Source organism: Podarcis pityusensis (genome assembly GCF_964106645.2).
Source record: "Podarcis pityusensis genome assembly, chromosome: 12".
Classification (NCBI taxonomy): domain Eukaryota; kingdom Metazoa; phylum Chordata; class Lepidosauria; order Squamata; family Lacertidae; genus Podarcis; species Podarcis pityusensis.
Window position 1 is genome coordinate 12,269,892 of NC_138037.1, and position 25,102 is coordinate 12,294,993.

General features: G+C 46.9%; 1 protein-coding gene across 2 annotated transcripts; it reads left to right on the forward strand.

The window, feature by feature from the left end:
• Positions 1-13,084: 13,084 nt before the first annotated feature.
• HTR5A (5-hydroxytryptamine receptor 5A) lies at positions 13,085-23,376 on the forward strand. Of its 2 annotated transcripts, none has more exons than XM_080974250.1 (3): positions 13,085-13,926; positions 15,201-16,476; positions 22,973-23,376. In XM_080974250.1, exons 2-3 carry the CDS (start codon positions 15,733-15,735, stop codon positions 23,303-23,305), a joined length of 1,077 nt encoding a protein of 358 aa, XP_080830376.1. In that variant the 5' UTR covers positions 13,085-13,926; positions 15,201-15,732; the 3' UTR covers positions 23,306-23,376. The 2 variants fall into 2 exon arrangements, with proteins under 2 accessions (XP_080830376.1, XP_080830377.1); XM_080974251.1 differs by having other exon boundaries at positions 13,085-13,400.
• Positions 23,377-25,102: the final 1,726 nt, after the last annotated feature.

A 25,102-nucleotide genomic window follows, 5' to 3' on the forward strand; every position in this document is an offset into this window, starting at 1 on the left:
ATATTCTTTGGAACCATTTCTTCCAATGCCTTTTAAGATTATTTTTCATAAATAACTTTAGCCTAAGACAATGCATGAACATTCTTTCCCAAATATTTATTCATCCTAGGAAAGCTGTTCCACAGTCTTCTACTCTTATTCCTATTATACTTGCTTTTGTTTCCCCACTACAGTGGAACCTTGGTTCCCAAAAGGCTTAGTTGCCGAACAAATCGGCTCCCAAACGCCGCAAACCCGGAAATAAGTGTCTCCGGTTTGCAAACGTTTTTTGGAAGCCGAACATCCAACACGGCTTTTCCTTGAGTGCAGGAAGCTCCTGCAGCCAATCGGAAGCCGCGCCTTGGTTTCCGAACGGTTTCGGGAGTCAAACAGACTCCCGGAATGGATTAAGTTTGAGAACCAAGGTACCACTGTATCATGGAGTGAGGCACCGGGAAGTTTGAAGTCCTCCACTATAGATTTGAACTGAGGGCTGATTTAGCTGAGAATTCCATAACGGTGGTACCTCGGGTTACAGACGCTTCAGGTTACAGACTCTGCTAACCCAGAAATAGTACCTCGGGTTAAGAACTTTGCTTCAGGGTGAGAACAGAATCGCATGACGGTGGTGCAGCAGCAGCGGGAGGCCCCATTAGCTAAAGCGGTTCCTCAGGTTAAGAACAGTTTCAGGTTAAGAATGGACCTCCAGAACGAATTAAGTTCTTAACCTGAGATACCACTGTACTCTTTTAATAAAGAATGGATCAGTATTGCTGGTGCTGTGGGAGCCAGGGCACCCCCTCCCCGGCACATTATTCTGGGTACCTGGTACTTGTTGAAGAGTCAGTAAATAGTCTTTTGTTCTTGTTGGCATCCATCAGTCTCAAGAGACCATGGAGTGTGCCTTTGGGGCTGAAGTCAAACCGCTGTGTTAGCAGCACTGAAGTGATCTCCCCGGGGCTCAAGCCTGGGCATTATATATGGAGGTCCTGGGCTGCCCAGATGACAAGACCCCCCTCTTGGCCTCACTGATGTGGTCCAAAGGAAAGGAAAGGAAAGCAAGACATTTGGCATCAGGAGTTGCTGAAAGGAGGCGTACAAGGCGCCAGAAGGAGATATAGAAGACGCCATCCAAACAGTCTTAGGGACTCCACTCTGGATTTGTGTAGAGTTAACTCCTTAGCCTTTTGTTATGTACTGAGTTGAATAGGATCCAAAGTGCAGCAGTCTGATTGGTCCTAGAACAATAGGATCCAAAATGCAGCAGTCTGATTGGTCCTAGAACAATAGGATTCATAATGCAGCAGTCTGATTGGTCCTAGAACAATGCAGCAGTATGATTGGTTGGCAGGAACCACCCAATCATGCTCCAGATATAAGTGAATCCACAACCTGATTGGCTTACAGTAGAATTCCAGAATTAGCCAATCATGTGCAGCCCATTGTGTAAATAATGTATATAAAGCAGATACTTTGAGTAGATCCATTCATTCCTTCTCACCACTATGAGCTGAATAAAGAGAATGAAATCACTATGCGACTCTGAGTATATTTCACCTTTTCTTCTCCCAAAGATATCCCACAAGGCAGCAAAGATTTCAGATCTGGGTTTTCCTTCTCCTAGATGGGCTCCCTTCCCAGGTTGACAAGCCCCATCTGCCCCTCACTTCCCTTGACAGCATGTGCAGAAACCGCCTTCTTGACCACTGGATCCACTATTGGTCTCGTCAACTCCATCTGCCAGAGCCTGTCTTCTCATGCAGGGGAAGCCCCTAACTCACCAAGGGTTTGAGACCCATCGACTATGCTCAACTGGTTTGGCTTGAGTGGGCACAGCTTCTACCTTTTATACCGAAATGCTCTTTCAGTGGGTGCCCACGGGTTCATGGAGATTGCAACCCATCTTCATTCCTTGCTGCAGAATTCATAAAGGGAAGCCAAGCGGCATAGAAGTTGTCTGCATTTTGACACACACACGCATACCCCGCTGCCACCACCACACAACCAGTGAGTTGATTTGACCACAGGAACCACATTCCACAGTTGCTGCTGCCTGCCTCACATCAGTTCAGCGTTCAGAGTTCTGCAATGCTTTGCAGTTGTAAGTCAGTCTGCTGTCAAAAGTTAAACAATAAGTTCCTTGTGGATCAAGTCCCGGGCCTCAAAATTCAAATAGCAAAAGAACAGTGATTGGGGGATTTAACTGAAACTTTTGGCTTGCCATCTGTTCCACTTGTTGAGAAACATTTACCACAAATTGACTAACTAAGGGCCAGACTCACCACAAATTGGGGAAGGGGGGAGAGCAAAAATGATCACATTCCCTCCAACAGTTTGCTGTACTCATTTTTCTGATTTTATTTAACAAGGAGGGGTATATAGACCAGCGGCTTGGAACTTTCAGTGCCTTTTCCTCAAACTGTGTATAGCCAGGTCTTCCAACCATTCCTTATTGGACTTGGTTTGCACACCCCTCATCTTCCTGCTGCTCTGAACACTGTCCCATTTTGTCAAGGTCCTTCTGGAAATGTGGCAACCAAAATTGGACAAAATATTCCAGTTTAAAACTTTCGATTTTTCTTTCTCCAGGGTAGATGTGTGTCCACGGCTGCCTCCTGCTGGACACAATATGCACGATTCCTAGATCTGCTACTAGAAAGCTCGTTAAAGCTGTGACCATTGAATATCAAGAATATTGTGAATTTGCAACCCAAATATTGTTCATTCAATTTATTTATCTATTGCACTGATTCATCACAATATGCGTTTAAAATCTAAGCTTGCTTAGCATTGGCATGCTGCTGGCAAGCTACAAAGCTCACTAGGAAGAATTGCTGTCTTCCTTACCTACCTCGCAAGGGTGTTGTGATCATAAAATGCCTCGCTGAGCTATTGGGAGGAAGGGCAGCTTAGAAACATGAGAAATTGATTACAACTAAGTAGTAAGGGTTAAAAAAAAAAATGTCTCATAAGCCCCCCAGCCCAGTCATAACCACTTAAGGACACAAGAAAGCCCTTTTGGATCAGGCCAAAGATCCATTTAGTCTGGAATCCTGTTTTCACAGTGACCAACCCAAAACCCCAATGGGAAATCCTCAAGCAGAAACTGAGTGGAACAGTGTTCTTTTTTAACGACCAGTGTGGTTCCCAAAGTAACTTGGTGTGCTTAGGACTGTTGCTTAAGACTTGATTCATATAGGACAAAGATGGGCAACCTTTTCTCTGTTCTCTCAGAGGCAACCTGTGTCAGGGACCACATGCAGACAATGGGCAGGGCTGAAGGGGGTTTTCTTGGGGCTCTGGCAGGGAAAGAGAGAGAAGCGTGAGTCATGTTACTTGCCCAGGAACACGTCCTGAAGACGTGTGCCCAGTTTTGCAGTGGGAAAAGTTGGAAGCTATGGAATACCAGTTGCTGGGAATCGCAAGTGGGGAACTGTTAGCTCTCACGTCCTTTGTGGGCATCAGTTTGGCCAATGAAAACAGGATGCTGGACTAGGTGGGTCATCAGTCTGATCTTATTATTATTATTATTATTATTATTCATTTATACCCCGCCTTCCCTGGCCAAAACCAGGCTCAGAGCAGCGGCTAACATCAAATGTATAACACATTAACATAAAATCAGACAATCAGTTAAAAATACATTCTAAAATCAGATCAGGATCAGAATAAAATCCAATTAGATGGCAACCCACAGATGAGGGTTGGGGACCTTAAATGCTCACCAGGCCCAACTGTTTGTGCTGAACTTATATGGGCCTGTGAGAAAAACTGGGAGGCCACTTTCATGCAAATTCTTATGAAAGGGGAGAGGGAGTCAGACTGAACCCCGGCCAAAGGCCTTGCGGAACAGCTCCGTCTTGCAGGTGCTGAGGAAAGATGTCAAACCCCGCAGGGCCCTGGTTTCTTGTGACAGAGTGTTCCACCAGGCCGGGGCCACAGCCGAAAAGGTCTTGGCCCTGCCGAGGCCAGTCTAATCTCCTTGAGGCTCAGGACCTCCAAAATGTTATTATTTGCGGACCGTAAGGTCCTCCGTAGGGCATACCAGGGGAGGCGGTCCTGTAGGTACGAGGGCTTTTATGGGGTGATGCTGAGCTTCTCGTGCTATCTCAGAAGTGTGTGAAGCAGCAGAACAGAAAAGAGCAGGCAGGCAAAGGCTCCCACTCCACCAAATAGTGTAAGAATCCACTATGAGTTAGTATAAGCATTTAGAGAAATATTCTGAATCTGCTGCCACAGGGGCATGTGTCTTCTCTACCCCAGCTGGTTCCTAACAGGCCAACAATTGGATTCTTCAAATTTTTGCTTTAGCTTCATTAATTAGGATGGCTATTTAAGAACAAGTCCTTTTTATTATCTTGTAGGTAGAAAACATTATTCACTTGCATATCAAACACTTTCGGTCCCTAATTAACTGCTAGCTTTCGGTACAAAAATTAGAAGCATTGATTTGGCATCATGAATAAGCCCTTTTAATCGTCTCCACACATTAGCAGTAATGAAGAGGCAAGGAAGTTCCAGCCATTTGCAAGATTTCATTTATTTTGCATTTCGGCTGGTTAGATGCACTTCAAGTATATATTTTTGGGGTGGAAATAGTGGATGTGATCCTCAGTTGCTTTTATAAGAAGTAGCAAATGAACAGTGGTGTGTGTTTTGGACTCATTCAGAGCAGTAAAAGTATATCTGAGTTTTTAGTTTAGAAGAAAGAAAAGCACATGGGATTGTGATAGACATGCACGGTGGCTGTTGGCGCACATTGGAACTGCTAGGGCAGAAGGCAGAGAGACCAACAGTAGGGGGAGCACTCCCTGAGAAAATAGTTTCATTCCAAAAATACTAAAAGCTTACTGCAGATTAATTCTGTATTGCTCTGTTAAGGAAAATTCCGGGTCGAGAGACTACTCAACAGCCCAGCTTGTCGGGGTACAAGTCCCCCACGGGTCCATGCGGTCAGTAAAAGAAGGAAATTCCAGCCAAGCAATTTGGAGCAAAACAGCAGTCAGTGGACTTAGATCAGGGGTCAGCAAACTTTTTCAGCCGTGGGCTGGCCCACCGTCCCTCAGACCTTGTGGGGGGCCAGACTATATTTTTTTTGAGGGCGGGAATGAACGAATTCCTATGCCCCATAAATAACCCAGAGATGCATTTTATATAAAAATACACATTCTATTCATGTAAAAACATGCTGATTCCCGGACCGTCCATGGACTGGATTAAGAAGGCGATTGGGCTGCATCCGGCCCCCGGGCCTTAGGTTGCCTACCCCTGACTTAGATCATGGGTAGGCAAACTAAGGCCCGGGGATCAGATCTGACTCAATCGCCTTCTAAATCCGGCCCGCAGATGGTCAGGGAATCAGTGTGTTTTTACATGAGTAGAATGTGTGCTGTTATTTCAAATGCATCTCTGGGTTATTTGTGGGGCATAGGAATTTGTTCATCCACCCCAAAAAATATAGTCTGGCCCCCCACAAGGTCTGAGGGAAAGTGGACCGGCCCCCTACTGAAAAGGTTTGCTGACCCCTGGCTTAGATGCTCATCAGTACATCATTGCTACATCACTAACATGTCACAAAAGGGGAGGGTTACAACAAGGTTAGCATAGACAGATATGTCAGGGCAACACCCAAATATAAGATTAGCATAGGCAAACATGTCTTAAGTACCCACCACCCAAAAGTACACTAGAACTTCCTTTGGAGCCTGAGGCAAGTCTGGTGATGAAATTTGGCTTCCCTTGGAGAACAATGAGCCAGCAATTGTCACCTCTGGGAATTTTCTGGGTATGAGGTGTGTATACATGTCTTCAAGCTTGGGGAGGTGGCAGGGGAACAAGTCCTTTTTCCAAGGGCAAAATGGCATTGGAATGGAGGAACTTGGCAAAGGAGTAATTTCCTTAACAGCTCTGAAGTGTGTCAATTGAAAACAGGTGTAGGCCATCCTATCTAATGACACTGGGGGCAGGCAGACACCAAGACCTCAGTCACCACCTCTTCCTTCTTCATTCACCTGGGCTTGTGCAAGGAGGAAAAGACACACGTGACCTAACCAAGGGGAGAGTTTTCAAACATGTATCTAGCCGCACCTGCCCAGGTGGATGGCAGGATATTGCATCACTCTAGATTGAAAATAGCATGTCAACTGCATACTGCATACTAAGAAAAAACTACCGTACATTTTTTTTTTTTTGCTACAGAAAGTGAAATATACTCGGAGTCAAGAGTGGATTTCATGCTCGTTATTCAGCTCATAGTGGTGAGGAGGAATGGAAGTTCCCCCAGAATATCTGCTTTATATACATTATTTACACAATGGGCCCCACGGGATTGGCTAATTCTGGGATTCACCTGTAGGCCAGTCAAGTTGTGGATTTACTTCCACCTGGAGCTGGATTGGGTGGCTCCTGTGGACCAATCAGACTGCTGCATTCTGAATCCTATTGTTCTAGGTCCAATCAGACTGCTGCATTTTGGATCCTATTGTTCTAGGTCCAATCAGACTGCTGCATTCTGAATCCTATTGTTCTAGGTCCAATCAGACTGCTGCATTCTGAATCCTATTGTTCTAGGTCCAATCAGACTGCTGCATTCTGAATCCTATTGTTCTAGGTCCAATCAGACTGCTGCATTCTGAATCCTATTGTTCTAGGACCAATCAGACTGCTGCATTTTGGATCCTATTTAACTCAGTACATAACAGAAAGGTTAGTCTGTGCACAGCCCTGTTATTCTATATGTTTGGCAATCATGCTTTCCTCCAATTTTTCTGGAACAGATATTAAACTAACCAGCCGGCCATTTTCTGGGTCATCCCAGATATCCTTTTAAAAATTGGTGTCACCTGAGGACGGGAAAGCAGCCAATGTATGGAGGCAGACTTTGGGAGAAAGTTACATATCTTTGTTAGAACCATAGAACCGTAGAGCTGGAAGGGACCATGAGGGAAATCTAGTCCAACCCCTTGCAATGCAGGAATCTTTTGCGCAACATGAACCCACAACCCCAAGATCAAGAGACTCAGGCTGTACTGACTGAGCTACTCAGATCAGCAGTTTTACGTTTGGGTTCTTTAAGAATCGTTCTGAGGATGCCATCTAGACCCAGTCATTCAGAAAGAGCTGCCTTGAAGGTCCTGGCTTCCAAACCCCTCCCTAGCAACCTACATTGCTCTTCCAAGACCTTAACAACATTTCACCATCCAAACATTTGCGCACCTACATGCAGCCTGTAATGGTACAGGCCAACACCAGAGGCGGTTTTAGGGTAGCGCAACTGGTGTAGCCGTCCTGGCTGCCATGCTGAAGGGGCTGCCACAACAATGCTATAGAATGGAGTGTGGGTACCACATTTTAGAGGGACCGGGTGGCGCTGTGGGTTAAACCACAGAGCCTAGGACTTGCCGATCAGAAGGTCGGAGGTTCGAATCCCCGCGACGGGGTGAGCTCCCGTTGCTCGGTCCCTGCTCCTGCCAACCTAGCATTTCGAAAGCACGTCAAAGTGCAAGTAGATAAATAGGTACCGCTCCGGCAGGAAGGTAAACGGCGTTTCCGTGCGCTGCTCTGGTTTGCCAGAAGCAGCCTAGTCATGCTGGCCACATGATCCGGAAGCTGTACGCCAGCTCTCTCGGCCAGTAAAGCGAGATGAGCGCCGCAACCCCAGAGTCGGTCACGAGTGGACCTAATGGTCAGGGGTCCCTTTACCTTTACCACATTTTAGCACTGCACGGGGCACCGCTGAAATTTGAGAACACAAAGTCCGCCTCTGGCCAACACTACAAACATCAGATTTTGCCACTGTGGGGATGGGATGAATCAGAGCCGTGTGTCCACTTTGGTTTGGATGCTAGGCGGTGAGCCGTCGCTGTCTCTTGTTCCGTGTTATGATGCTGCCCAGAGGGTTGGAAGAAGCTAAGGTGCAGCATAAATTACTACTGCTGTGGCAGCAGGAAGCAGGAAGCCAGACCCTTGAGTGTGACATTTGATTGAATATGCAACTGCCGTAATGATCTTCCCTCTGGGTGTCAAACACTCACTGTTTGCCTCCCGGTGCATGGAAGGACTGGAAAAGAAATGCTTTAATGCAGCCTTGTGCTCCATTATATTTCCCTGTCATCTTGCTGCGCCCTTTTCTTCTCCTTTCCTGCCTCCATTCTGGCCCCTCCGCACGCACACGTTGCTGCTCCTCTCTGGCCCCCAGGCTGCTGCGTAGCAAGACCTGGCTGGCCTTGTTGTATTTTAAATGCCCGTGAATTAAATCACATTTTTTTATACTCTTCAAAAGCAGTTATCTCACGGCGCACGCAACAAACAGAAAATGAGATTTGCATTTTATTAGACACACTGGCGCTTGCCTGCGTCTTCACTTCCAAGCTAGGCTAACTCACTTAGCTGCTCACGGGTGTAATTACAGTTCCCTCCAGGATGGTTTCAGAACTGATTTAACCTGCTCAGGAAGGATGGCAGGTGAAGCGTTTTCTTTGGCTATGCTTCCAAGTGCGTGTAGAAAACCTGAGTATACAAACATTATGGTTGCCCCCAGTCCAATGGGCTCCCACAGCTGGTGTCTGAAGCCAAGTGCACAGGACATTTAATCCATATGTATCCTGGAGTAATACTCCTGTCTGTTGCCTTGAACCAGCTTCCATCCCACTGGAAAACACAAGCTGCAGTTAACCTGAAGTGCATGCAGCTCAAACTGCCTTTGCACACAGAACTGGAGAATCTAGTCCATGGGTAGGCAAACTAAGGCCCGGGGGCCAGATCATGCCCAATTGCCTTCTCAATCCGGCCTGCGGACGGTCCAGGAATCTGTGTTTTTCCATGAGTAGAATGTGTCCTTTTATTTAAAATGCATCTCTGGGTTATTTGTGGGGCATAGGAATGCGTTCATTATTATTATTTTCAAATATAGTCCGCCCCCCCCCCAAGGTCTGAGGGACAGTGGACCGGCCCCCTGCTGAAAAAATTTGCTGACCCCTGATTCTAGTCCAAACCCCTGTAATGCAGGAATCTCAGCTAAAGCATCCATGCAGACTACCATCCGACCTCTGCTTAAGAACCTCCAATGGCGGAGAGTCCAAATGCACAGTCGACAGTGCATGTACAGATCACAGCTTCCTGAAGTGGGAGATGGAAGGGTTGCCAGCATGGGGAAATAAATCAGATAATGCACATTGGGGGAAGACAGACCCATCCCCTCTGTGTGTGCAGCAAGTGCAAATGCCATTTGAAACACAGCAGGAGGAAAACGACATCCCCGCATTTTAAGCTGCTAATAGTTCTGCTTTTTTCCTCTGCAAAGACAATGCCATTTTCCCCACAGCCATTAAAAAAATGCTCTACAGTACAACGAATCTATTCTTCTTGAAGGTGCCACAAGGCTCTTTGTTATATAAGCACTAGATCTCCCATAGCCACAATTATGTTCTTAGCGTCAGAGTGTATACATATGTTCAATGCTACCAGTATGCATAATGTCAATTTGCACTCTGGAAACCTCTGTCAATCACTGAGCAAGTTTGACTTGCTCTTTGTGGCATGCTCTATTCTGTGGGTTGCATCCCAACTAAGTTAGTCATGCTTCACACTGCAATCCTACACATGCCTGCAGAGAAGGAGTGAGACTTTGTGTATAGGGACGTTGTGTATAGGATTGCAGGCTCAATGGGACTGAAGTGTGACAAACCTAGTCTGGATTCAGCCCTTTGTTAAACAAACAAAAATCACAAAATACAATATATGAAACAAAATCAGTAGTACAGAAATAAATGGGGTTTACCTCCCAGTCAGTGAAAGCAATTCCTGTAAGAATCAAGTTGAATAAGACATTTCATAACCTGACAACATATTTTGATAACTTTTACCACCCCCACCCTCCAAAGAAAACATGAAATTACTTGCCCGTAATATTTCCAGCATCTTTTATGTCATCACATCCATTCCAAAGATGGAGAGCAATTCTGCTACCTTATAAACCTTCAGATTCTCTATGAACCAACCCTGGTCTGTGTATTTTTATTTTATTTTAATTTTTTTGCAGTGGACCAACACACCCAATCCTATGCTTGCTGACTTGCTTGCAGATTGGAATGCAACTCCAAGTCATGTACTTCTCTAGATGTTGCCATGCATGTTTTGTGCACACAAAAATACACATTTCAATGCATATACACATATATAATGCATATGGTATTGAATAAGCTCTTCAGTCATCTCTCCTTTGGACTCTCTCAGCCTAACCTATGGCACAAGGTTGCCATGAAATTCCTTGTGAGTTCCTGGAAGGATGGGGGTGGATGGGATGGGATTGGAATGTAATGATTATAATACACTTGAAGCAACTGGAGAAATAGTTCTACAAAATTCTTTCTAAAGTCTAAGCACACAATTCTCACTATGAAGAAAAGTGGAGGAAAAGAAAAGCTTCTGCTGGCATAAAATAGATGTCAAACTAGGCCCATGAAAGAGCTGAGTTCAAAGCATTGTAAGGACGACTGATAATGAGGCCATCAAAGCACCTGTATAGCTGCCTCTCCCTTTGATCTTCTCAAGTTAATCATTTTCCATGATGTCAATTGTTTACTGGCTCTGTTGCCAGTTGTCCTCCAAGGTGCCAAAAACCTGGCAATAAACAAATCAGTCCCACATCTTGGCATTAAGAAGAAAGGCTCCCCCAAATCAATGGTAATTGAGTTTTAGAGTGCCATCAGTTTTCTGTCATTAAGGCCATCTGTCTCCTTGGCAGATTCCACAGTTGGTTCTGACAGCATCGCTTTACCAAAAATAAAATAAAATAAAAATTGTGTATGACTTTTTAGATACCAAATCCTAGCAGACAATAATTTCTCACTGCATTTTTCAGCCTTCTTGATTCAAGGATCGTTTGTTTTATCAAATGTGTTTATAATATGTTACAGAACCCTTGAAGCAATCTAAACTCAACAAATCACAAAGCACTGATAAAAACAATCCCCATCATCATCATCATCATCGTCATCGTCATTTCCCTCCCCTAAACCCAAATATTAATCTTGCACAGGGCAAAACATTTACAGCATCACATAGCCTGATATGAATTGCTGTGCTTCAAAACCTTATAGTCAGCATTTTAGAAAATAGCTAGGTTCTGAACAGCATATCATTTATTTTCTCAAAAGGTAAGACCATTGTCCTGTATGTGCTAGAAAATCAAAACTACAGAGTGAACTTTTCTAGCCTGTATAAATTATGCAAATTAAACAATCTGCATCTGTCAGGTTTACTTTGCTTGATTCATTGTGCTCCTGCCAGTGGTGTAAGAACAACAAGGAACTCGCCAATCCAGACACTGCAATCCAGTACCAGCAACTGGAGGACAGGCTTGCAGGTGTCATATTCTGGCCTGATGAACCACAGGCAGCTCCAAGTGACCAATTTGCTCCAACAGAGGTTGGGGGCAGACAGAGGTTCTATGCCTCTGTCTCCAGACTACCTTCTTCAAGCTCCATCACCTTGAGAGAACTACAGAGCCTTAAAGGGCAACCTTCTGGCCCAAAAATGGACACTCCAGCTTCATTCCATAGCCTCCTGGTATATTCCTGGATTGATGATGTATAGTGGGAGGCATCTGGGTCTTCCAGATCTGTGAGAATCCAGGCTCTGGTGGTCTGGAAGGTTCCTCTGGGAGTTCTTGTGCAACCATCTCAGGGGCAATGGTCTCACCATTTTCCACAGTCAGCTCTGAGCCTTGACCCAGAAAGCCAGATGGGGAACTGATGGCCAGTGCTGTTGATCATGTTGTGCAATTAATTGGTTTCTATGTTTTCTAAACTGCTTAGAAGCCATCTGGGTGTTAAGCAGCCTATATATTATTAATATTACTCCTACTACTATTGCCTTTGAGGGACGCAGGTGGCGCTGTGGTCTAAACCACAGAGCCTAGGGCTTGCCAATTAGAAGGTCGGTGGTTCGAATCCCCATGACAGGGTGAGCTCCCGTTGCTCAGTCCCTGCTCCTGCCAACCTAGCAGTTCGAAAGCACGTCAAAGGGCCTGGGCATTCAGCCTAACCCCAAAAAAACCTCAGAACAATGCAGCTTCCTGTGTCTTCTCTGACTGCCCCACCATCAACAGTGGAAGTGAAGTTGGTGATGACTGGGGATAGGGCACTTTCTGATATGGCAACCCATTTGTGGAAGCCCTTCTTGGAGATGGCAGATCTCTCCCAGACAACATTCTCTTTCCAGCACCAGGCAAACCCCCTTAATTTTTCTTGGGCCTTTCCCCTCTGTGGAGTTTCATCATTCCATCAATTTCTCTTTGCTTTTGTGATGTTGTTTGCAGAACTGTTGTATTGCAACGGGTATGTGTTTTAATGTGTGCAAAAAGAGGGAGGGAAGCCTGAAAGCCCTAACCCTTGGAGAAGGGCTATAGCTGAGAGGCAGAGCACCTGGGTTGCAGGCAGAAGGCCCCAGGTTCAAATTCCCCACCCCTGCACATTTCCAGGTAGGGCTTAGAAAGCCTCTCCTCTGAAACCTTGGAGATGCGTCTGGCCAGATAATACTGAGCAGTCTGACTTAGAATCATAGAATCGTAGAGTTGAAAGGGACCCAAGAGCCATCTAGTCCACCCCTGCAATGCAGGAATCTCAGCTAAGGCACCCATGACTGATGACCATCCAACGTCTGCTAAGAAACCTCCAAGAGGCAGTCCACCACCTCCCGAAGTCCGCTCCACTGTTCAGCCTTTCTCAACCTGTGGGTCCCCAGATGTTGTTGAACTACAACTCCCATCACCCCTAGCTAACAAGGCCAGAACACAGGGATGGTGGGAGTTGTAGTCCAACAACATCTGGGGACCCACAGGTTGAGCACCGCTGGCTGTTCTTACTGTCAGAAAGTTTTTCCGTATGTCTAGCAGGAATCTTCTTTCCTGCAACTTGAAGCCATTGTTTCTCCGGAAGAGGCGAAAACAAGCTTGCTGATCTTCTCTATGAGAGCCCTTTGGATACCTGAAGATTGCTATTCCTTGGCGCAAAGCCGGCGGCTCCCAGGGCCAAAGTGTTGCGGCGCATCCTAGCGAGCGCCTGCGAGGCTCCCCCGCCCCGGAAAAACCAACGCCGTGGGAGTGGAGAGGGACGGCGCTCGCAGAGCTTCGGCGTGGCTGGGGAGACTTTTCTCTCTGCCTGGAACAGGAAGGTCGGAGAGGAGGCAGGCGCGAAGGCGCGCGATGCGCGGGTGAAGGGAGCCCCTCCGGGGACCAGGCGCCCTCCTGACCGCGCGGAGCCCTTGGGGAGCCGAGCGGGCGCCGTCAGCTGATGGGCGCGCCTCGGCTTAGGAGCGAGACAGCGGACTCAGAGCAAGAGAAGGAGGAGGAGGAGGAGGAGGGCGGCTTCCCTTTGCTGCTGCAGCGCAGCCGCTGGAGCCGCAGAGCAGGCGCCCCGCAGGTATTGCCATCGCGTGGATCGGGCGCGGTTTCCCAAATAAAGCGTTGAGAGGGGGGAAGGGCGCAGAGAGAGACCCGCGTTGTAGCGCTAGCCTGTGTGTGGACACAAAAACACACGGTAGGGAGGTCCCACCGAATTCAACGTGGCTTTCAGGCTCGCACGATCCTGTGTTCCTTCCTGGAAGCGAGCCCCGTTGAATCCAGCGGGGTCTTCCTTCCTTGGAATCGCTGCCTTAAAAAAAAGAAAGTCTCGTTGCGCCTCTCCGACTTCAGGCTGTTGTCTGGCAGCAAGTGCCATCGAATTCCTCGGGGCTTGCTGAGTGAACAGCGGCATCCTAAACACCCTCGAGGGGGCTTCCTTCCGAGGAAGCGTGCTTAGGACTGCACGATAAGGCTGCAGCCCCGTGGAGCAGAGCAAGGGCGCACAACAGCGTTCAGCTTTAGCAGATTTATTGTGGCAGTGGCAAGATACCTTCATCCGATGGAAGGTACCCAGTTCGATGAGAGCGAGGGACTCTCAGTCCACGGTGAGTCTCTCAGGTGCTGGTGGGGCTGGGACACACTGGGGGTTGGGGGAAGCCTCATGTTTGCAGAGTTCTTTGGAGGGTCCGTACTCGCCGTTTGCTTTTTGGTCTGTTCTTTGTGTGTGCTTGTGCAACCACCCTTGTGTGAGCCCATATCTCTGTCCCGTGGTGCGGTTGTCTGATCACACACAAACACACCAGGATCCCACAGGCATTATGTAGGGTAGTCTTCAGCAGTGCTATTTTTCTAGAAAAAGAGGTGCCGGAACTCACCATGAACACCTCCCTTGTTCTCTTAGAATGGCAATGGCGCCCACCTGAGAGGTGTCAGAATTGAGTTACAGCTGGAAAAAAAGTCCTGGTCTTCACTAACCTGGTGCCTGCAGATGTTTCAAACGACATCTCCTGTCAAGCCCCAGCCAGGGCAGACAAGGTGATCTCCTGTTGCAGATGTTCCAAATGCTGAGCTTCCCCTGTGGAGTGCTTTGGCGAAAGCAGTGGCCAACATCCTCTTTCAGCTGCTTTTGCGGAAATTGCAAAAGGGATCCCTAAGAGTGCATTTTCACACCCAACAGAGCTTGCCTTGGTTGCTTTATAATGCAATATACGGGCAACGTTCGCACTGGCCAGAATACTCAGTTGCATTACAAATGCCCACTGGAAAGAGAGACAGTATAGTCAGCCTGGTCTAAATTGTGATGGCCGCAGCTATCATTGGCTCTGATCTTTAGAAGTTTCCAAGTTGGGTGGGGGGGGTTATTGCATTCTCAGAAAGATGTCAAAAGTGGTGGTGTCTATGTTTAGCACCTGAATTAAAATCGATAGGGCTCAGGCTTGTGTGGAGAGCCCTGCCATCTACCCCAGAGGGGAGACTGGGTCCTTAATTCTGTTTTTGGAGGCTTTGATTTCTCTGTGGCAAATGTGGCAAAGGCACATCAGGATTCGCCCCCCCCCCCGTATTGTATAATACATCTGTTTCTGTAAAGCATGGACCTGACCAAGAATAGATGACATTAAATCTAAGATTTCTCAAAAAAGGAGACAGAAGCGAAGGGGAGGCTACAAAGTCAGAACTGTTGGTATTTGTAAGGGTTTTTTCTTCTCCTTCCTCCACTGCAATGGCATTATCTCTTGCTTTCTCTTTTGCCCTAAACTTCCTGCAACCAATGTGTTAACTTTCTAACGCTGCAAAAATGCTTCAGAAAAGCAGAAGACTTGGCATTCTCCAATGGAATGTGTATCGTTCTTAATGCAGGTTCTCTTTGGTCAATTTACAGATGCGGCAAACTCCGACACAGAATTTGGAATCTCTCACAAATATTTCCTTAGTGTGTATCCCGGGCCTTCACCTGCTGGATCGATGCTTCACAAACCAGGAGTGTGACCGAGCTCTGGAGCCTGAAATACTATTGCTATTATCATTACTTATTAAAAGCATATCACCACCCACCAGTCGATATTCTCTGGGGAGGTTTGCAAACCAGGCAGTATTAAAGCTATGACAAATACCAGTTAAAAAGTGACAATAAGGAATGCAAGACAGCAGCCAAAATGGAAATCCTGCATTTCCTGGCAATGAAGATTTCATAAACAGATCCCAGTTCAGGTGACAAGCCAGGATAAGTCACAACAGCCTAACTGATAAACTGTGGATTGAATAAAAAACCTGGCAACACCCCCCCCCCATGAACAATGGTTTTCCCTTAACTATATAACCTGGGGGCTAACAAGGAGACCACCTTTTACAACCAGAAGAAGCATTTCACTCCACTTTGCCTTCGGAAACTTTCTACTGCTCATCCTTGCACAATGGATTGGTGCCCCAACTTCACCTGCTTCTCAGTCACTACATCAGCCGAATCCAACCGGACGGGCTCCAGCTCCCTCCTGGACCACCCTGGTGCCCGTGGACCCTTGTCTATCTTTAGCGTCCTCGTCTTGACTCTGTTGGCCATGTTGGTGATTGCCACTTTCCTCTGGAACGTGCTGGTTCTGGCGACCATATTGCGTGTCCGCACTTTCCACAGGGTTCCTCACAACCTGGTGGCGTCCATGGCCATCTCGGATGTGATGGTGGCTGCCTTGGTGATGCCTCTCAGCCTGGTCCACGAACTGTCCGGGCGGCGCTGGAGGCTGGGGCGGATCCTGTGCCAGGTGTGGATCTCCTGCGATGTGCTGTGCTGCACGGCCAGCATCTGGAACGTCACGGCCATCGCTCTGGACCGCTACTGGTCCATCACTCGCCACCTAGAGTACACCCTGAGGACCCGCCGGCGCATCTCCAACATTATGATTGCTCTGACGTGGATCCTCTCGGCCATCATCTCTCTGGCTCCGGTGATCTTTGGCTGGGGGGAGACTTATTCGGAGGGCAACGAGGAATGCCAAGTCAGCCAGGAGCCTTCTTACACCATCTTCTCTACCTTTGGGGCTTTTTACCTGCCCCTCTGCGTGGTGCTCTTTGTCTACTGGAAAATCTACAAGGCAGCCAAGTTTCGCATTGGATCCCGGAAGAGCAACTCCATCACTCCTATCACACCTGAAGCCCTGGAGGTTAGTTTTTCATCAGGTGCTGCTGTCTGCTCTAGAATTGGGCAGCACATTCACACAGCAGACCTTCTGTTAGGCAGAGTGAAGTGGCTGTCAGTAATTTATTACTGTTGTTGTGTTTTTAGTACTGGGGAGAGGCGCTTGTGGACTTTTCTGGTGGCCTTGTGTACTGTACACCTTGACTCAGGGAGGGGCACTGTTTGCTGCTCTGTGCTGGGCACCCAAATGTCTGTGGCTGCCCTTGACTAACAACCACTTTGAGCCCTGAGCACAGTGGCTAACAGCGAGTTGCTGAATTTATTTATCTTATGCAATGGCTGTTGCTGTCTGCTGCCTGAATGTGTGAGCTCACAAGCCCTTGGCTCATATTTCATCTCAGCCAGGAACTCCCTGGCCATCCTTAGGTAGTCATTGTTCCCTCTGCCTTACTTCTCTTCACCTCCCCCCCCCCCACTCATTCTGAAATAAGAAGGCATTAATCCTGGTTTTCTCTACAGGGTTGTTGCAAAGATAATATCTGTGAAGCACTTGGAAAACTTGAAAGTGTCAAGTATTAAAAGACACATATTGGCTTTAGTGGGCTATCTCCCACTAAAGATATTTAAGTTTAATCTTAACAGTGTTGTTGACATCAATCAGGGCTTTCGTTCTTTTTCTCTTTGGGGCTGAACCAGTGCTGCTTTGTTCAGGATTCTAGCCAGCCAACAAGCCATGCCCTGTTATTCCATTCCATTCCATTCTCCAATCTGCTACCTACTATCCATTCAGCATTCCTTATCCACTGATCTTGCTCAGTTCTCAATGAGCTGCTTTTTGCCCTCTCCTGCATAGTTCTCCCCCAGCCACGCAAAATATGGTACCTTTCTTGTAGTTCTGCAAACATTGCCGTTTCTTTAAGCCTGTTTATACCTCCCTTCTTGTGTGTGGGTGTGCAGTTTTGGTTTCATAAGGTTCCATGCATGAAGAATGAGTTTGCTATGCGTATATCATATTAATCCCTTAATTAAGCAAACAGGATGAAAACTGAGATACATTTCACACATAGGAGAACCTACACAATTCAAGCCCTTTGTATTTGCTTGTGGATGCATTACCTAAAAGCACTCAAGGGAGAGCTCACAAAAGGCTTTTCTTTTTACACAGGTCTGGGATCATAAGACTATCCACACAAAATAATTTGAAATTGTAAGGCAGAAAATAAGCGTCAGTATCCTCAGAAGTCATTGGTTCCATTTATTTAGGACACAGCATTCACTGAAAATCTTGTTTGTTTGTTTTAGGGTGTCATATGGACTAGAAACATAAGCAGCCTTAAAAAGAAAAAGAAAATAGCAAGGGTAGGGAATAGCTGCTAAAAAGACTAATCCTAGAACTGATACCATTTTGCAGAAAGGATAGTGTGCCTTTAGGGACGCAGGTGGCGCTGTCGGTTAAACCACAGAGCCTAGGACTTGCTGATCAGAAGGTCGGCGGTTCGAATCCCTGTGACAGGGTGAGCTCCCATTGCTCGGTCCCAGCTCCTGCCAACCTAGCAGTTCGAAAGCACGTCAAAGTGCAAGTAGATAAATAGGTACTGCTCCGGCGGGAAGGTAAACGGCGTTTCCATGCGCTGCTGTGGTTCTCCAGAAGCGGCTTAGTCATGCTGGCCACATGACCCGGAAGGTGTAGGCCGGCTCCCTCGGCCAATAAAGCGAGATGAGCGCCGCAACCCCAGAGTCGGCCATGACTGGACCTAATGGTCAGGGGTCCCTTTACCTTTGCCTTAGTGTTCCTTTAACAGTTGTCAGACAGGCAAGCAGGTATCAACAGAAGCTTTTATTGATACAGAGATGTGGTAATGGAGGAACATTTTAAAGACAAATGAAATGGATTCTAAGTCAGATCACTGGTCTGTCTAGCTCTATGCTGCCTACACTGAGTCTTTCTTAACACTACCTGGCACAAGAGCCAACTCCTAGGTGTTTTGCGGGCTTCGACCCCCACAATAAAATATTTGAGGGGGCTGGGCCCCCACAAAAGTTATGGGCATTCCCATTCAAATGGTGTGTGTGCACTGCGTCATGTGATTGGTTATGCAGAGTGGGGCTTACCTGGGTCCCCACAATATTTTATTCAAGTTGGCACCTGTGCTACCTGGAGATGGGAGGAATTGAACCAGGGACCTTTGCATGGTGCCAGGCTACTTTGAGCCCTTGGCAAGGCTAACTGCTTGCTTACCCGCCTGCCAACTGCTAACTTCAATTTTCAAAAGCAGATGTCTTGCAGAAAAAGTGAACAGCACAAAACCCCAAACCGCCACATCTACTTTAAATTGCAAGAATAAGTAACACAACCATCTTTGGTTGCCTTTCTCAAATGCAATTTAAAAAAAAATAAAATGTTTCAGCACCCGAATCATTTTGAATAATCTTGTGAATTGTGATGTCAAAATTTACATCTCTTTAAAGTTTCAATTCCAGGCACATCAACATCTCACTTTGCATGCCTTCTCCTTTGCAAATTTTGCCACCAATTCCTTCAGCTCAAGGAATTTATTTCACTCCTAGAGCTATAATTCCCTATGAAGAGGGATTGATTGTTAAACCACTGAGAGAACAGTAGCTCTGAGATGGGAATAGCACCCTTAACAAACTACAGTTCCCAGAATTTAATTTTTTTGGGGGGGGGGGAGGAAACCATGACTGTTAAAAATGGCATCATAGTGCTATAAACCTATGGTGTGAATGTGGCCAAAATGAAAGGCAATATCTAAATATTGTATGTAAATATTCCATTCCCATGAGCCTTGGCAGTTAACTGAGCTATACAGAAGCTAACACTTTCATTTTAGTGCAAAAATTTAAAACCCAGCCCATTTATGTAGGGTTCCTTTCAGTGTCTCTGCATAAACTCCATAAGTCACCAGTTAACAATTGGTTCATCTGCAAAACATCCCAATTGAATCTTGTCTTTATTAAGAATCCATTTGTTGATCCTCCGCAGCCCTGGCCCCTTAGCCTTCCATGCCTGAGTACCATCTTGCAGCCAACAGCTACATTTGGCAGCTTGACAATACACGACACTTGGGGAGCGACCCACACCAAGGCAGCTGTGACCCACCCTTTGGGACCTGGCACCTCCTGCTTTTTAATCTCACAACTTCAGCCCCGGCTGGCCAGCAGGACATTATACTGCAGCTCCTATTTAACATTTAATTAGCATCTTTATTGTGCTAGGCATCGTACACCACAAAGGCTTGACATTCTCCCTGCCCAGAGGATAAAACAAAATGAAAACTCAGGCAGGCTTGGAGGAGTGGAGGGGCCGGGGAGACGACGGAAAGCACAGAACAGGTGAAGCTACAAATTGGGGTGCGGGGAAGGCTTTGCGGAATCAGTGGATGCTGAGGAACATAAGAAGAATCTACTGGATCTAGCAATGGCCCATCTAGCTCTGCATCTTACAGTGGTGCCTTGCAAGACGAAATTAATCCGTCTGCGAGTCTCTTCGTCTTGCGGTTTTTTCGTCTTGCGAAGCACGGCTATTAGCGGCTTAGCGGCTTTAAGAAAAAGGAAACAAACTCGCAAGAACTCGCAAGACGTTTCGTCTTGCGAAGCAAGCCCATAGGGAAATTTGTCTTGCGGAACGACTCAAAAAACGGAAAACTCTTTCGTCTAGCAAGTTTTTCGTCTTGCGAGGCATTCGTCTTGCGGGGCACCACTGTATTCTCCCAGTGGCTGGCTAGATGTCCATGGGAAACCTTCATCAGGACCTTAGCATAAGAGCTTAGCCAGCATGGCTAGTAGCCATAGATAGCTTTAAAGGTAAAGGGACCCCTGACCATTAAGTCCAGCTGTGGACGACTCTGGGGTTGTGGCGCTCATCTCACTTTATTGGCAGCTTCCGGGTCATGTGGCCAGCATGACTAAGCCGCTTCTGGTGAACCAGAGCAGCGCACGGAAATGCCGTTTACCTTTCCGCTGGAGCAGTACCTATTTATCTACTTGCACTTGGTGCTTTCAAACAGGGACCGAGCAACGGGAGCTCACCCCGTCGCTGGGATTCGAACCGCTGACCTTCTGATCGGCAAGTCCTAGGCTCTGTGGTTTAACCCACAGCGCCACCCGTGTCCCTTATGGATAGCTTTACGCTCCATGAATTTGTCTAATTCCCTTTGAAAGCCATTCAAGTTGATGGCCATTGCGACTTCCTGTGGGAGCAAGTTCCCTAGTTTTAATTATGTTTTGCATGAATGGATACTTCCTTTTATCTGTCCTGAATATTCTGACATTCAGCTTAATTGGAAGTCCTAGTGTTATGAGGGAGGGAGAAAAACTTTCCCTATCCACTTTCTCCATCCCATTCATAATTTTATAAACTTCCATAAACACACCACCTCCTACTCTAAACTGAAAAGTCTCAAATGTGGCAGCCTTTCTTTGTAGGGGAAACTGCTCCATCCTTTGATCATTTCAGTTGCTCCTTTCTGAACCTTTTCCAACTCTGCCATATCCTTTTTGAGGTTAGGCAACCAGAACGACCCACAGTATTCCAGCTGCAGTCACACCAGAGATAATCTCAGTATAAGGGATCTGTTAAGTACACTGCCTCTCGCCATAGATGCTGCTTGTTTATCTAATGCACAGGGGTTCATAGCGTTATAGAAAAGCATGAGGTTGCTGCAGTCACAACATAACGTATCAATACGAAAAATACATTGGGGGGCAAAAATGAAACGTTGGAAATCTTATAGGTGGGGAAAAAATACAATCTACCAGTGATGTAACTTTAGTGTTGTTGTTTAGTCGATTAGTCGTGTCCAACTCTTCGGGACCCCATGGGCCAGAGCACGCCAGAGACTCAACTTTTATATACCTGTTGTTATTGTCCATGGAGCTTTCTTGGCAGGGATACTGGAGTGGATTGCAAGTTCCTTCTCCAGGTGGATCACATTTAGTCTAAACTCTCAGCCATGACCTGTCTGTCTTGGGTGGCTCTGCACGGCATAGATCATAGGTTCTCTGAGATATTCAAGCCCCTTTGCCACGACCAGGCAGTGATCCATGATCCATGTACAGTGGTACCTCGGGTTAAGAACTTAATTTGTTCTGGAGATCTGTTCTTAACCTGAAACTGTTCTTAACCTGAGGTACCACTTTAGCTAATGGGACCTCCTGCTGCCACAGCGCTGCTGCTGCACGATTTCTGTTCTCATCCTGAAGCAAAGTTCTTAATTTGAGGTACCACTGTACAGTCTATCAAATGAGAGGGGCAGGGTAAAAACTTGTTTTTGTTAGGCACCAGTCATCCAGGGCAGGGAATCTGTATCTTTGTTGTAGAGCCCGTCTTTTGCATACATAGGGTATGAGGTTTAATCTCTGGCATCTCCAGGTAGGGCTAAGACCCCCATCTGACCCTTAGATAGCTTCTGCCAGTCAGTGTCACCAATACTAAGTTAGATGAGCTGACTTGGTAGAAAACATCTCCCTGTGGACCAGGTGATCTTGTCAACAGGGAGTGTGGACTTCTCATTTGGGCAGCTGCGCTGCCTGCAGCCCCTGGCCTTTCCCGGCAGTGACAGTGATTGATGCAAAAAAAAAGTCACCCCATTCCACTGGGGGGTTGCATAACTCTCTGCTGGTTAGCTTTTGCATTGCGGTGTGAACTAGAGGTAGTCAAAGGTGGACAACTGCTCTGTATAGCCGGTGGTCCACCCACCCTTTGCCCTGGAAGTTGTTGTTGTTGTTTAGTCATTTAGTCGTGTCCGACTCTTCGTGACCCCATGGACCAGAGCCCGCCAGGCACTCCTGTCTTCCACTGCCTCCCGCAGTTTGGTCAAACTCATGCTGGTAGCTTCGAGAACACTGTCCAACCATCTCGTCCTCTGTCGTCCCCTTCTCCTTGTGCCCTCCATCTTTCCCAACATCAGGGTCTTTTCCAGGAAGTCTTCTCTTCTCATGAGGTGGCCAAAGTATTGGAGCCTCAGCTTCAGGATCTGTCCTTCCAGTGAGCACTCAGGGCTGATTTCCTTCAGAATGGATAGGTTTGATCTTCTTGCAATCCTTGAAAGTACTTGAGGCCTTTTGCATGTTCAGCTCTCCCTCTTCTCCCAAGGCAAAAGGGCCCCCCAGCAGGAAAAGATGGTGCTCTGGGTAGCTGTAGGGGGGCTCCCCACCTCCTCCACCACCTTCTGTAAGGTAAGTTGTGGTGTCTTTTTAGGTAAGAGGGGGGTGGAAAGGTGGCTGTTCCAGGAGTGCAAGCCAAATTGAGGCTGTGACCACTATATATTGCCCCCCCAAATTGAGGGTATGCATAGGAGGTGTTCAGCTGTGTGCGCGCACCTGCTTGGAACTCTCACCCCACCGCAAAACTCCAGGCAAACCTCTGCTGGGCATCATCTTGCAAATTAGCATGCAGCACACAGGATTTCATGTTTGGCAACTGGCAGGTGGCAGGCTGGCCAGCAAAACAAACACACACACACACACATGCGTCTGAAGATTATGTTTGTCTTTGGCAGGTGAAGGAAGCCTCCCAGCAGCCGCAGATGGTGTTCACCGCCCGGCACGCCACAGTCACCTTCCAGACGGATGGAGACACGTGGAGGGAGCAGAAAGAGAAGAGAGCTGCCCTTATGGTGGGCATCCTCATCGGGGTATTTGTGCTGTGCTGGATTCCCTTTTTTATCACAGAACTCATCAACCCCCTCTGTTCCTGTGACATACCCCCGCTCTGGAAAAGCATTTTCCTTTGGCTCGGCTATTCCAATTCTTTCTTCAACCCTCTGATCTATACTGCCTTCAACAAGAACTACAACAACGCTTTCCGGAACCTCTTCTCCAGGCAGCAGTAAGCGAGGAGGGCAAAGGAAGAAGGAAGGCCTTTCTAAAAACTTTCCCCTTCCCTACATTACTTAAAGAGACATGGCGGGGAGGGCTCCTTATATCACAATAAATGCTCAATTGTCACAGGGCATTCAGACTTCTTTCTTGAAGCACTTACTTGGTGAAGAGATTGTGTTTTCCCAGCACAAAGAAGCAACATTTTATTATTGGGATTACCTGATTTCCCTTGCTAATGCTGTGTGGAAGATAATGTTTCTGAGCACCATGGAATGGTCTCCCCTGGGAAGTAACATATGACACTATATGTAATGAGCTATGCCAATTTCTTCTCATGCCCACACCCTTTTATTGGAGAGGAAACATTAACCTACAAAGCCCTTTCTGGCCAAAGCTCACTTAATATCTCAAGAGTTGGCTCAGTCAGTAGAGCACAAGATTTAAACTCAGGGCTGTGGGTTCGAGCCCCACATGGGGCAAAGGATTGCTGCACTTCTAGAGGTTGGACTAAATGACCCCTGTGGTCCCTTCCAACTCTACGATTCTATTATTCTATCTGTCCCACACCTGAAGTCACACTTTGAGGCCTGGTGGACCTAATTTTGCTCGTGAACTCGAGGTTCCCCATCCCACTCTTTATCATGAACTTACTGATTAACTGAAAACCAGGTCTCTCGAGACAGATGGATGCCAACACCAACAATTTCTATACTGCTCAATATGTAAATCTCTAAGTGGTATACAACTTTTTAAAAAGCACAAATTTAATAAAAAAAAATCTACAAGAACACCATCAATTTAAGTTACTATAAACTGCAATAAAAATACAGAGGTGGGCCAGCACTTTGTGGCTTGGTCAGGCATGCACAGGGAAGCCTGCCTGCAGGCCAGCCCTTTCCCTGCTTCTGGGCTGTGCAGTATATGGTATTAAAGGGATAGGAATGGAGGATCCAAGAAGAAGAAGCCCAGGACTGCAGGACTGGAGGGGGTGGACAGCTGCTTGGGGTCCCAGAGGGAGAGAGGCAGGTTATCTCCCCCCCTCCCGTGTGAATTATTATTTATGAATCCATGAACTGCTTAATGCCAAGATAGGCTTCTCTGCAGTTTACAAAGATAAAAACATGTTGAACCTCTAGTGGCAGGGAGTTCCACTGAGTAGGACCTGCCACACAAAAGGTTTCTGTTCTTAGCAAAGACTGACCAAATTTCAGAAGCACCAGAAGTGCTTTATCAGAGGATCTCAGTGGTTAAGGATTCAGACAATCCTTAAGGTATTTTTGGCTCAGGTTGCTTAACACAAGAACCTTGAACCTGAACCTCATAGCAAGTTGGGAACTGGAGCAGCTCTTTCGGCAGTGGAGTAACATGTCGCCAGTAATCTGTGCCTGTGAGCAGTCTGTTCACTGCATTCTTCACTTGCTGCTGCTTCTGGATGAGATGCAAGTGCAGCCCCTCGTGAAGCATGTTACAGTAACCAAGTCATGAGGTTAACAATACATGGACTACTGTGGTCCAACTATTGAAGTCTAAGAATGGTCACAGCTGGTATATCAGAAGACACTACTGGCCACAGAGCATATCTGGGCCTCTGGTGACAAAGATGGATCAAGGAGTTTGCCCTAAGCTGTGGACCTCTGAAGGAACGCAACCCCATCGCAAACAGGCCATTGACCTTTCTCCTGGACATGAGAATCACCCTGCACAAGGAGGCCTCCACCTTTCCAGGCTTCAAACTCAGTTTATGGATCCTCATCTAGTCCAACACACTGCCTTCATGTACCAGTCCAATAGTCTGACTCAGATGTAAC

Excerpts from the sequence above, each read along its gene's own strand:
- HTR5A (XM_080974250.1), top strand. The coding sequence starts at position 15,733 with ATGGATTGGTGCCCCAACTTCACCTGCTTCTCAGTCACTACATCAGCC. Across the intron at positions 16,477-22,972 it reads TCACACCTGAAGCCCTGGAG|GTGAAGGAAGCCTCCCAGCA; the intron begins GTTAGTTTTTCA and ends TGTCTTTGGCAG.